General features: G+C 41.2%; 1 protein-coding gene across 2 annotated transcripts in view; it reads left to right on the top strand.

The window, feature by feature from the left end:
* Positions 1-274: 274 nt before the first annotated feature.
* marveld2b (MARVEL domain containing 2b) overlaps positions 275-14,410 on the top strand; it is a 35,448-nt gene continuing 21,312 nt past the window's right edge. The window contains exons 1-3 of one of the 2 annotated variants that reach the window (XM_043707921.1): positions 275-433; positions 10,335-11,558; positions 13,192-13,227. In XM_043707921.1, the coding sequence (XP_043563856.1) occupies positions 10,350-11,558; positions 13,192-13,227 (1,245 nt within the window). In that variant the 5' untranslated portion in view covers positions 275-433; positions 10,335-10,349. Of the gene's footprint in view, positions 434-1,755; positions 1,857-10,334; positions 11,559-13,191; positions 13,228-14,410 lie in introns of those variants that run through there. The other variant, XM_043707929.1, reaches the window with a different exon arrangement.

The following is a 14,410-nucleotide window of genomic DNA, read 5'->3' as shown; positions in this document are numbered from 1 at the left end:
ACAGCGATATGCTGCAATCTCACGCCTTAACCTGTCTGAATTGGACAGACTCCCAAAGACAGATCCTGCTGCATTGGGAGGACTGCGGCCCATCGAGCGTGGATGGGGAACCCTGCACGCGCTCAGGTGAGGGGGCGGGACCATGGCCGTCTGCTCGCAGGTACGGGTGGCGGCGGCCTCGGGGTCGCTGCGCATGCGCCCAGCGGGAGGGCTCCTACCTGCGGACACCTGGAGCGGCGCCGATGTGACGTCACCGGGACGGGTCACGTGACCTGGACCCTGGCATTTCCGCCATTTCTCCCGCGGAAGGTGGGAGGAGGCGAGAAGTTTCTGCTGTAGTGGAGCCGGTAGGTGAGGAGTGCCGAGTGTCGCCTAGCGGCTACCTTCGTCTGTTTTCACCCTCCAGCCTTTTAACCTGCATCAACTCCTGAGGGTGAGGACGGTGTTTTCTTTCTTCTTTTCATAGACCCCGGAGAGTGTGGGGCTTTGATCATGGATGGCTCGGCCTGGGATGGGAATGGAGGTGGAGAGGGTTGTTGCTTCTCCCTGAGAACTGAGCCGCACCTTTATATGGAGCTGGGTTTCCCCACGCCAGGCAGCACACTCGATCCGGTTGTAGTTTTATTTATTCACTTCTAGCTTTGGATGAAAGAAAGTGCGAAGTGGTTTGAAATCTCCGTTGAAGTCTTCTGTTTGTGTTCGTTCTTCAGCGATGATGGTTATTTTCCTTCGTTTATGTTTTAGGTTTTGCGCCGATCGCTTTAAGTTCTGTAACTAATGATCGATCTAAAAACTTTTTCATTGGTGAGAAACTATTATCAACAACGTCTCAATGGTACGCGAACAACATAAATTTCTCGCAAAGCTCTTTTCCAGAATATATTTGCGAAAAGATATGGTGACTGTGTATGTGTGACTCTCATTAACAGCGCAGCTACCCGTATATGCACTTTATTTTGTCAAGGGGTGGGTGGGATTCAGATCCACCAGAAAGGAAATGGGTGCTGAGGTAGGCTATGAATAAAAGTAAAAGCTAGAAATCTGTAAAAATAATACGTTGAAAATACTCGATCAAGCAGTAATTGTGAAGGGAGAAGGTGGTCAGTTGGTGTTTGCCTTTTGCCAAAGTTAAATAAATTGGGAGAAGGGGGGAAAGAACAAAACAGGTTGAAACACAACTCAAATCTGGAGAAATTAATTGGTGTAAGTGCTGATGATGTAAGGATAAGTCCAGAGGAGATCCTGCTTGAGTTTTCTGCCCCAAAAGGCACATCTAACCCATCTTGTGATTTCACTGAAAGAGTGAAGAACCTTAATCATAGCCAGAATGGGGTTTGAACTCCTTTTCTGTAGGTGCCAATCTGATGCATAACATCCATCTAACTAACTAATCAACCAACCAACCCCAGAGGGCGTTTCTGTGGCAGCATTACCCCTCTACAGTTATGGATAATAATAGTAGAGACTCCAATTTTGTTCCATAAGTTGGATGACTAGGGATGTTTCCATGATTAGTGCTTGCCTTTGTATGTTAGAAGGACTTACAATTTAAAAATACATCTCTTTGACTGTTATGAGTGTGCTTTTAATTTCAAAAAATACTTTTCATAAAAATATTTATGTACATAGAATTGAACTGTTGTGACTATGTAGTCATTACATAGAACAATAAACCCATGTTATTTATTTCTTATACATACGTGTTAAGGCACGGGGAGGTCTGACAACTGAAGTACCTCCATTGTCCTTTGGCAGAAAGACCGGTGACTGTGCCTTGGCAGCAGCTGTCCCAAGCTTTGTCTTCCAGCAGGTAGCCCAGGGCTTTGAAATGTGGCAGTCTGCAACACTTGGTTGAGGTAAACTAAAGGGCATCTTTCATTGAGTTGGTGGTCCTCCAGGTACAGTTGATGTTTGTCTTGCTGCGTCACAATAACCTTCCTCTCGAAGGTAGACTAGTATTGCTCCCTATTCTTAGACACCAAACCCCTTGAAATAAGGGCCGGTATTCATTTAGCCTTCCTTATTATCTGTGTGCAACTTTGTGTGTCATGCCCAAGTGTCGCCAAGTCCCTTTGTGTTGCAGTTGTTCTCCATTTAAATAATACTTTGTTCTCCCTTCCAAATTGAAAAAAATCACATTTTCCCATATTATGTTCTACTTGCCAACTTCTTTTTGTCCATTTACTTAACCAATGAATTTCTCTCTTTTAACTTGTCTTTTACTCTATTTGACTCCAGTACACTTGCTTTCTTTCTCCAAGGCATGAATATATATTGTAAGCAGTTGCTATCTCAGCACTGATCCCTGTGAAAACCCACGGGTTACGTGTCACTAACCTTAAACAAAAAAACTTAATTTCCCATTGGGTTTCCTACCTGTTAACTGATTTTCTATTGACACCAATATGTTACCTAAAACAATCTGCATTCATAGTTTATGACTTAACTTCGGTAAGGTACCTTGCTTTCTGGAAGTCCAAATTCAACATGTCCACAGGTTCCCCTCTCCTCTCTGGTTTAGACTTCCTCAACAAACTCCTAATAAATTAGTCAAATTTGATTTTCCTTTCATGAATTCATGGTGATTGATTGATTAGATTATGATTTTCCAAATGTGCTTCCTTAATTGATTCCAACATTTTTCCAACAGTACATGTTAGGTAATTGTCTTATAGTTACCTGCTTTTTGCCTTCCTTTTCGAAGAAGGCTGTCATATTGGCAGTTTTTCAAATCTGTTGTACTGTTCCTGAATCCAAGGATTTTTGGAAAATTAGAACAAATGCATCTAATATCACTCTAGCTGCTACTTTTAGGATCTGAGGATGCAAATCCTAAAGGCTTGAATAATAGTACTTTTCTACTGTTGGTACTTATACTTTAGTATTAATAGGATGTTCAAAGTATCTCCTCCATAAAGATTGATTTTAAAAAAAAAAGCTGTTTAACTTCTCTTCCATTTCCTTGTTCCGTGTAACTATCTCCTCAGATTTATTTTCTGAGGGGCCTATGCTCACTTTGACTGCTGTCTTCCATTTTAAAGATTTAAAGATGCTCTTACTATCAGTTTTTAATATTCCTCTTCAGTTTCCTCTCATAGTTTTTCTGTTATTTTTAAATTATCTATTTCATTCTCCTTTGCTGAATTCCCATTTTATCCCAGGTCTTCAGGGCTGCCATTGACTTTCGTTTCCGTTTTCCATTTCTTTCAACTTTCCTGAATTTCCTTGGTTTGCCATGGCTGATTCATCCCTGTCTTAGAATCGTTCCACCTTATAGGGATGTATTTTCGTTGAGTATCATAGATCACCTCCTTAAATATCTGTTGTTTCTTGCAAACTGTCTTTCCTGTTAATCTGTTTACCCAGTCCAGTTGTTAGCCAACTCTTACGTTCCCATTGTTTAACTTAAAAATGGATGTTTCAAACCTAGGTTTCTCACACTCGAATTGAATAGCACAATGCTGTGATCCTACTTCCTGGTTATCTTTTATTGTAAGGTCATTTAATAAATGTACCACTTTACCAGTTACCAGATCGAAGATAGCCTGTTCTGTGGTTGGTTGTATGACATTTTGCTCTAGGAAACTATCCCGGATTCACCCTAAGTTTGTTGTCATAGCTACCCTTTCCAACTTGATTGACCCAATCAATATGAAGGTTAAAATTACCCATAGTTATTATTACTGATTGCATCCCATGTAATATTAGGATATGAAGTCAAGCTGAGTTTGGGTTTGAATTGTAAGTCATTCCTGTAATAGAGAGAAGGCAAGGAACAGAACTCTGTTCTGATTGGAGTCATACATGAAGGAAGCAATAAAGGACATAGTTGTGGTCATGGTTGCAGGTTAGACATCTAAACTCCAGGTCATCAACCTGTTCTGCCATTATACACACCTCCTGGAGCAGGTGGCACTTGAACTTGGTCCTCCTGACTCCGAGGAGAAAGTGAGATCTGCAGATGCTGGAGATCAGAGATGGAAATGTGTTGCTGGAAAAGCGCAGCAGGTCAGGCAGCATCTAGGGAACAGGAGAATCGACGTTTCGGGCATTCCTGAAGAAGGGCTAATGCCCGAAACGTCGATTCTCCTGTTCCCTAGATGCTGCCTGACCTGCTGCGCTTTTCCAGCAACACATTTCCATCCTCCTGACTCAGAGGTAGGGGCACTGACATTGGGTCAAACAGCATATCCTAGGGTCAACAATCCTCAGCTGCTGCACCAATAGTTTTACCTCCATCGCAAAATCAGAAGTGGGGATTCTCACTCTGCCAGGTTCTGCATCATTGTGACTTCTCAGGTAATGCAATCAGTGTCCAAATGCAGCAAGACCCAAACAATACTCAGGTTTAGGATGACAAGTGGCAAGTAATATTTGCACCATACTAGGCCAAATAGTGTTTGTTTCCAACAAGAGAGAAAACTTAACCAAAGCCCCTTGACACTCAGTGACAATGAATCATCTCGCTATTAACATTACAGGCTATTAACATTAAATGTTGTAGCCGTACCAGCCTCCACCACTTCTTCTGGCAACTCATTCCATTTACGCATCAACCTCTGCGTGCAAAAATTGCTGTTAGGCCCCTTTTTAACTCTTTTCCCCTCTCTCCTTAAACTTATGCCTTCTAGTTTTGGACCCCTCCACCCCCACCCCAGGGAAAAGATCTTGCCTTTTACCATATCCATGCCCTTCATGATTTTAAAAATCACCTATAAGGTCATCCCTCAGCCTCTGACACTCCAGGGAAAATAGCCCCAGCCTATTCAGCCTCTCCCTAACTCAACCCCTTCCAACCTGGCAACATCCTTGTAAATCTTTTCTGAACCCTTTCAAGTTTCGCAACACCCTTCCTATAGGAGGGAGACCAGAGTTGTACACAACATTCCAAAAGTGGCCTAACCAATGTCTGGTACTCTCAATATGACCTCTACCTCGATGCACTGAACAATAAAGGCGAGCACTGAGCAAGAAATACCAAATGCCACCTTCACTATCCTATCGACCTGTGACTCCAATTTCAAGGATCTGCGAACCTGCACTCCAAGGTCTCTTAATTCAGCCACACTTCTCAGTACATTACCGTGAAGTGTAGAAGTCTGATTGCGGCATCTCATATTTAAACTAAATTAAACTGTCTGCCACTCCTTGGTCCATCTGATCAAGATCCCATTGTATTCTGAGTTAACCTTCTTTGCTGTCCACTACACCTCTAATTTTAGTGTCATCTGCAAACCTACTAGCCATACCTCCTATGTCTGTTGTCACGTTCCCGTTCAGTTGAAGCAAAACGCTCAGACACAGTATAGTTTTACCTCCTTCATCTTTATTCTGGGCCCTGGAGGGAGAGAGAACGATTGTCCTTGTGCACAGGGACATGAGTTTTCGGTCTTCTTGAACAGCAGATTCTTAGTGAATTATTGAGTCACTTACACGGAGGAGCATCTAGACAAGGCAACATACATATTGATTGGGTGACCGTTACAATCAGCGAGTGTCAATAGTAAAGATTAAGCCATCTGGCGTTATACAATGCATAACCGGTTTCACATAATGAATGATTTTCGTCTTGTTAACTGACTTTACATACGGAATGCTTTTTCATCTTGTTAACCTACTACTCTTGTCTCCAGTAGGTCATTGCTTATTCAAAGTTCTTATCTGATTTGCCTTGTGCTTAGCTGAACCTTTTTGTTTCACAAATCTTAGACCTAACTCTTTCCCACCTGTTCATACCTTGTATACACTCATTCCCTCCTTATCGTTTCATGATAAACCACCAAGATGGCACTGCTAACTTTCATAAGACTTCGACAGCCAGTATTTAAGCAAGTTATTGACACAGCGTACAATGATTATCACAACAAAAATTACTAGTCTGTTTCTAGGATTCTTCAAACTCTATTTACTATGTGGAAAAAAATTCACCAGTAAAGTTCTTTTAATCTACAGTCCTTAGTGACCACTGCAAGCTGAATGGAAACAAGCCAGTTCTCCAAAATCTCCTTCAGTAAAGTCCAACTTGAAAACAAAATTCAGCCTGTCCTTCCACACCATTCCATGGAGAAATCTGAATTCTTGGATAAGGGCAGTTAAATATTTCACAAAACTGACCACACTTCCATCCTTCTAGAGATGGTTGAGGTGGAGGATACTAGCGCATTTGAGTGTGCAGTACAGCAGCAGGCGAGGTGAACGCAGCATTCTTTGCTTCTGCTCCCACTCTGCTATTTAAATGTAACAAAGCAAACTGGCTGTTGTGATGTTACATTGATCAGTGAACCTTCATATCCCTTAAATGATTGAAAGACAAGGTAAAGCTCACATGCTTTAATGTCCATAGGAAGGCCACTGGCAAAAAAAGCGTACTGACCTCCTCTTCACTGTTGTTATCTTCTTCACTTTTTGTGCTCATGACTGGGGAGCTGATTGGATCAGGTTGTGGAGGGGTGGGTGGTGGTCCAAAGATGTGCTTTACCTACAAATGGAGAAACTCTAGAGAAGACTTTAGCTGCTGGAAAGTTTCTTTGCATTTCCTCTCTCATTCCTCCTTTGCTAAGGTGGTTCCCAGTGTGAAGACAGTCACATGTTTAACTACACTAAGTTGTCTGCCATTTCAATCTTCTTTGAATTCTTGAAGTCTATTACTCTGTTTGCTACTTAGACTCAGAGTCATAGAGATGTACAGCATGGAAACAGACCCTTCGGTCCAACCCATCCATGCCTACCAGATATCCCAACCCAATCTAGTCCCACCTGCCCCATATCCCTCCAAACCCTTCCTATTCATATACCCATCCAAATGCCTCTTAAATGTTGCAATTGTCAAAAACACTTATGACATCAAGTTTTATACAATGCATAAACTTTTAAATTGAACTGCCTAAACAATTCAGCTGATTATAAACAACAATCAATGGTCCTAAAATCAAACCCTCGGGTACCCCATTCAGGATATTCACAAACTATTTTCCTTTCACAAATTGATACTTGGCTAATATGAAAGCTGTCAGGGAAAGTATCTCAAAAGTCTGGAATAGCAAGAAAACAACAATGTTTCCTGTGCTTCAGCAATTGAAGAGGCAGTTTCAGTTCAGGTTTAAATCTCAAATATTCGTGGGAAACATATATGCTGAATATTTTAAAATGTTCTCCAAGTGAAATTTCCCAAAACATTCGGAATTACAGTGGCAACTTTGATAGCGATCAACATTCTTTGAATTTGCAATATGAAGGAGGCCAATGAAGTCTGAACAATAATTGAAAGAATTTAAACAGCTCAGCTTCAAGTTCTAATAATCTCTAGAAAATCTTAGCAAAACATCGAACTCAAAATGCGCTCTTTGTGAAAACTCTGCATTAAAAACACGGCAATACTCTCATCTGGCTAAAGCATGATCACGGACCAACTTTTTTTTTTAAACGGGCAGTGTAGACTTTCGAACAAATCAGGGGCTCAAGGCACTCAATCAATTTGTTTTAAGGTTACAAGTTTGATCATTTTAAAAAGAACATAATATTGTACAATATTAATGTAAAAACAAATTCTGCCCTATTACATAGCCCACAAAACACGTCGAATTGAGATTCTGATTCAAACAAGGCAAAACAGCCGCACAAAAGGACTTTCTGAACCAGCATTTTAACAAACCAAAATGTTTAAATATCAAATACTCTCAGCATCGCACAATTTACGTTGAAGCTGCCTTTTCTGACCCAAGTATTAGTACAAGCCCAATTTCAGCATTTCATGTTTTTTTTGCATCCTCTCGATGAAACTACACTAATAACAAGAAAAAGCCTTTTAAGTGGAGCACACAGCATCGCGGTCCAAGCCAGGAACAAACACTCGCAGAGCCTCACATTTCACCACTAGGGGACTTTAACCCCTTTCTCACTGTATTCCCCAGATGGGCTTGAACCTCAATTATACACAGGACTCGAACCCCTGTTTGTCAGCATGCTTGTGAAACTGTCTCTCGACTGAACTAATTACCATTCAAGGAATCTGTCAGATAGCGATCTAGCGAGGGGACAGTCTCTGTCACACAAGAATATTAAGAAGGAGCACGGTTTAAAATCATACCTTGTGGGCCTATTTGTATCGAGACACCGATATTCTGGGCAATTGCTAACATTGTCCAACCATAACTATTTGTTTGGATCCTGCCAACTGTGCCAATATTGTCGTCCCGTTCCCACCTCGGTCGAAGCTCAAACACAGCATAGTCTTACCTCCTTCAACTTTATTTCGTATTCTGGAGGGAGAGAGAACGGTCACCCATATGCTCAGGGACATGAGTTCTCAGTCTTCTATTGAACAGCAGTTTCTTAATGAATTGTATAATCACATACCGGGAGGAGCGTCCAGATAAGGTAACATACATATTGATTGGGTGACTGTTACAATCAGCGAGTGCCAATAGTAGAGATTACGCCAGTGTTATTCCGTGAATAACTGGCTTCACATAATAATTGCTTTTCATCTTGTTAACTGACTTTACATAATGAATGCTTTTTCACCTTGTTAACTCACTACCCTTGCTCCAGTACCTCATTGTTCACTGCAAAGTTCTTAACTGATCTGAGTCATGCTTAGCTGAATCTTGGTTTCACAAAACTCAACTTAACTCTTTCCCTACATGCCCATACCTTATGCACTTTCTCATGTCCACATCAAATCACATTAAATTAAAGGCAAAAAGCAGTGGATCCAGCACCAATCATTGTGGCGAACCACTGCTTACAGGCCTCCAGTCTGAAAAGCAACCCTCCACAACTACATTCTTTCTTCTACCTTCAAGACCAGTTCTGTATCCAAATAGCTAGTTCTCCTTGTATTCCGTGTGAACTAACCTTGCTAACCCGGCTACCATGAGGAACCTTGTTGAATGCATTACTGTAGTCCATATAGATCATCCACCATTCTGCCCTCGCCAGTCCTCTTCGTTACTCCTTCATAAAACTCAATCAAGTTAGTGAGATGATTTTCAACATGCAAAGCCATGTCAAATATCCCTAATCAGTCCTTGCCTTTTCAAATACATATAAATCCTGTCCCTCAGGATTTCCCTCCAACAGCCTTTTCTGATAGCATTCAGTTCCAAACAGCCTACTTGTTTGGCAACTGGATTCACTCCCTCCACCACTGACATTCAGTAGCAGCAGTGTGTACTATCTAGAAGATGTACTGCAGAAATTCATAAAGGATTCTTAGAACCTTCAAAGTCCATAGCCTCTACCATCTAGGAGGACAAGAGTAGCAGATACATGAGAGCACCACCAACTGAAAGTTCTTTTCTAAGCCAATCCTCCTCTTGACTTTTTGTTCTGTATCGCTGGATTAATATCCTGGCAACTATACACACACTCCTCTCTTTCCCCCTTCATGGTATTGAGGGTATCTACACACATAAACTATAGCTCACCACCTTTTAAGGGCACCTGAAGATGCCCAATGAAACTCTCCTTCCAACACTAAAGATCGCTGTTAAGTGGTTTCAAAATCATGGAGGTTCCTTTGCCAGTTTGGATGAGTACTGTGGTATCTGGTATGTTGTTTTGCCATTTATGGCCTTCTAATGAAAGTTCAAGTGAAAGGAATTGAGCTTCCCAGTGCACTGCAGAGTCAAAGTCTTGCTTGTGTAGACTAAAGAGAACCTGACTGTTGTTCTGAAGACTTTTAATTAGTCAGCAGACTTGCTTCTTTGTTCAAAGGCTGCTCATGGCTCAACTTGAAGGGAATGACAATTTTAAAAGCTAGAGTTTGATAGTCCCTGAGGAGTAGAAATAATTTTTAACTTTTTCTTTTCCCCCAGAGACTCTGCTTCCTGTGCCTAAAATATGCTTTATTTCAGTGCACTCTGCTCATCTTGCTCATTCATAAAAGTAAATGAAAAGTTTGCTGCAATGGTACATGAAGGTGATAGTTTGTAGCACGTCAGACTGCAGAGGTTTTTGATTTTGGTCCAAGCGCGAATCTGAAAAATACTTCCAACTTTTCAAAGCTGCTTCTGTTATTTTGTTAAAAATCACACAACACCAGATTATAGTCCAACAGGTTTAATTGGGAGCACACTAGCTTTCGGAGCGTCGCTCTGAAAGCTAGTGTGCTCCTAATTAAAGCTGTTGGACTATAACCTGGTGTTGTGTGATTTTTAACTTTATACATCCCAGTCCAACACCGGCATCTCCAAATCATGTCTGTTATTTTGGGTTGACTATAAGTTATCAAAGTTTATTACCTCCTTGAAAAGTAAGTATTTATGATTGGTTTTTATTCATAGTGAGAAAAGAAAATTGGACGGATAACTTCCCTATTTTTCACCTCACAGGGGGAAGCACTACCAATGTCCTCGGGAGCATCTTCAGGTCAAAGATCAAGAGTTTCTGACAACACTCGTAGGAATCGAGAAAGAGTGTCTCAATATGATGAGGTTCCTCGAGAAGGACAGGATTCGCATCTGTCTCAACAGGAGAATTTTCTCCCTGTATCAGGTTCTAAATCTATACAAGACTGTAATTTAGCAGATAGTGCAGATCCACTGCCGCCTCCACCTCTGCCTCTGCAGCCACCTGTAGGTCCTGAATTTTATTTAGCTGGAAGTGATGATCCAGTGACTTCTCTTGAATTGAAACCAGTGAGACGTTTCATTCCAGATTCTGTAAAAAACTTATTCAAAAATAAAAGTGATGAAAACCAGTGGAATACAGCACCTCCAACCAATTACATTAGTGAGGGAGTGGAGTGTTCACCACCTGCATCCCCCACTCCTTCTTCTAAAGAACAATCCAGAATCGATGAACAGAGATCAGCTAGTTCTTACAGGGATCCATATGGAGGCTCTGGAGGGAGCTACAACTCTCGGAAGGAAACTGAAGCCATGCTGCCTCGAGATCCCTACGATTCGTTGGATCGTCATACCCGCACTGTGCAGAGCTACAGTGAGAAGGTGCAGGTGTACCACATGAAATACTCCTACATGAAGTCGTGGGCTGGTTTACTGAGGATCTTGGGTGTAGTTCAGTTATTATCTGGAGCTGCCGTATTTGCCTGTGTTTGTGCTTACATACATAAGGACAACGAATGGTATAATATGTTTGGTTACTCACGGCCATATAGTCATGTTGCCAACAGTCTGCAAGGAGGATATTATTATGATGGACCTAAAACTCCTTTTGTCATTGTTGTTGCAGGCATAGCGTGGGTTGTCACTATTATTTTACTTGTACTGGGCATGTCCATGTACTACCGGACAATCTTACTTGATTCCAACTGGTGGCCGTTGACTGAGTTTGCCATTAACATCGTCCTGTTTATTCTCTTCCTGGCTGCTGCTATAGTATATTTAAATGACATGAATCGTGGCGGGCTTTGTTATTATCCTCTCTTCAACACTCCAATGAATTCTACATTTTGCCGTGTAGAAGGAGGACAAATTGCTGCTGTCATCTTCCTGTTTGCTACGATGTTTCTTTATCTCATCAGTTCAATTGTGTGTCTGAAGCTTTGGAGGCACGAGGCAAAGAGGAAACAAAAAGAATATGCAGAATATGAGGTAATTTGTTTTGAACAGAATAAATGGAAACCCATTCCCTTTCTCCATCCCATCTCCCCTCTGCCCTGCTTAAGTGTAAGTAATATTTTTATCAAACTTGCTTTGACTATCCAACTGTTTTTGTTTAGCATGTGTTTAATTACTCCCAACAAATCTCATGTATTGTTGTTGTGGAAAATAAAAATAGTTCTTGGATCTTTGATTATTTACTGCTCAACTAGAGGCACAAATGTCATCTTGGCTTAACAGAGACTTGAAAGGGGTTTTCGTGGATGAAACCTGAATGTTTTAGTTTGTATGTCGACTGAGCTCTTGCTGGCCACCACGGAAAATATTCTAACCCAATCAGTGTTGTTATTGAACTTTGTTAATACTAATTTGGTGATCACAATTTGACTATTTATTTTTTCTGCACTCTGACACACAGTGAACACAACTTGTACACAAGTTAGAAAATTGTGACTGAAAAGTCTAACTTGGTAAACAGCAGAGAATTCATTTTGTGGAACCTAAAGGGAGCAGGCCTCTGAGAGAAGTAAGCGCAGTGAGCTCTATGGAATGATAGTTCGTTTTCCATTCTTTTTAAGATTTTAATTCTGCTATGTCAGAATGAACAATATATATATATGGAGTCAAAATGTAATATACCACTAAGATTAGATTAGATTCCCTACAGTGTGGAAACAGGCCCTTCGATCCAACCAGTCCACACCGACCCTCCAAAGAGTGACCCACCCAAACTTATTTCCCTCTGACTAATATTATGGGCAATGTAGAATGGCCAATTCACCTGCCTTACACATCTTTGGACTATGGGAGGAAACTGGAGCACCCAGAGGAAACTCACACAGACATGGGGAGAATGTGCCAACTCTACACAGACAGTCGCCCAATGCTGGGATCAAACCTAGGACCCTGGTGCTGTGAGGCTACAGTGCTAACCGCTGAGCCACCATGCCGCCTGGACGATTGGATAAAATGGGTCAAAGTTAATAGCTGTTCCCAAATTGGCTTTTATTAAGGTTTATTTCAGGTTTCTGATTTGTGGTTTGCAGTAATTTTTGTATCTTAAATATTCTGCGTCATTGTTTAAGCAAATCAGTGTTGATGACTAGATTTTAAAAACTTGTGCCAATCAAGAAATGTTGATGGAAATCAAAATGGAATTGCTAACAAAACACAGCTGGTCTGGCAGAATCTGTGGGAAGAAGGCAGAGTTAACATTTCAAGTCCGTTGACTCCTTTTCAGAACTGTTAGCTAGGAAAAGCAGTATTTATGCTTAAGATTAGGTTGAGAAGGAGGAGGCTATTGCAAAAGGGAGATATGTGTAGGTAGGTGGAGAAGGAGCCCAGAGAGAGAAAGATATGAAAGTGCTAGGTAAACTAGGGGATTAAGGCCTGCAGACCAGGACAGAATTTTTTAAAAAAGTGAATAAGTGATAAATGCTGCGATCTCCTGTATTGATCAACGCCCAACAAAAAAACTTAATCATTGCTAGGCCAATACATTTTGTTAATTTGACGAAATTCTCAAGGAGTCCTATGTTATAGGTTGAATTCAATGTATCCAGTGTTTGCGTTTTTGATTTGAAAAAAATACTTCTGACATTTTTCAATTGTATATCTTTCCTAGATGAGAAGTACAGAGGCTGGTACATCAATGGAACCGGTAAGAATGCAAGTCTATAGTCAATAATTCCACACTGTTTCCTAATTTGAATTCTTTTAGAGAGTTATTCACCTGCACCAATTTGCTTGCTGTGTTCCATGAGGAAATTATTTACTGTAACCATTAAGGTAGCACAAATATTATTATCGCAGACAATTTAATGGAATTAAATTACAGCAAAGTTTTGAATCCATAAGACCATCCGATAAAGAAGCAGAATTAGTCAATTTGGCCCACTGAATCTGCTCTATCATTCAATCATGTTTGATAAGTTTCCTAAACCCACACTCCTGCCTTCTCCCTGTGACCTTTGATCCTCTTACCCAAGAGCCTATCTATCTCTGTCTAAACCACATTAAATTACTTTGCCTCAGAAAACTGTGGAGGCCATGAGTACCACAGATTCACCACCCTCTGGCTGAAGAAATTCTTTGTCATCTCAGTCATAAAGTATCGTCCCTTCACTTTGAGGCTGTGCTGTCTGGTGCCTGTCTCCTCCTAATGGAAGCATCTTCTCCACATCAACTCTAAACAGGCCTTTGAGTATTCTAAGTTTCAATGAGATTGACCACACCCCCCCCCCCCCCCGGCCAACCTCCATCCTTCTAACCTCCATTGATTCCAGACCCACTACTCAACCACTCCTCATATGACAAGCTCTTCATCCCTGGCATCATTTTTGTAAACCTTCTTTGGGCTCCCTTTAATGCCAACCCCCTTTAATCTTTCCTTAGATATGCAGCCCAAAACTGCTGTCACTATTCTAAATTCAGTCTGACCAGAGCCTTATACAACACAGCACCACATCTCTGCTCTTGTATCCTAGCCCTCTTGAAATAAATGCTAACATTGCATTTGCCTTCCTAACTGTTAGCTGAACCTGCACATTAACTTTGAGAACCCTGAGCTAGAACTCCCAAGTCCCTTTTGTACTTCAAATTTCCGAAGCCTTTCCCTGTTTAGAAAATAGATTATACTTCTATTCTTCCTACCAAAATGCATGACCTCACACTTTGCCACATTCCATTTCATTTGTCACTTCTTTGCCCACTCTCTTCGCCTGTCAAAAGTCCTTCTGCAGCCTCCCGCTTCCTCAATACTACCTGTTCTACCACCCTATCTTTGTTGCAATACTTGCAGATGACACAATGTCTTCGGTTCCTTCGTCCAGATTGTTTGTGCA

This window comes from Chiloscyllium plagiosum, chromosome 2, assembly GCF_004010195.1.
Source record: "Chiloscyllium plagiosum isolate BGI_BamShark_2017 chromosome 2, ASM401019v2, whole genome shotgun sequence".
Classification (NCBI taxonomy): domain Eukaryota; kingdom Metazoa; phylum Chordata; class Chondrichthyes; order Orectolobiformes; family Hemiscylliidae; genus Chiloscyllium; species Chiloscyllium plagiosum.
This window is presented reverse-complemented; position numbering and strand designations above follow the sequence as displayed.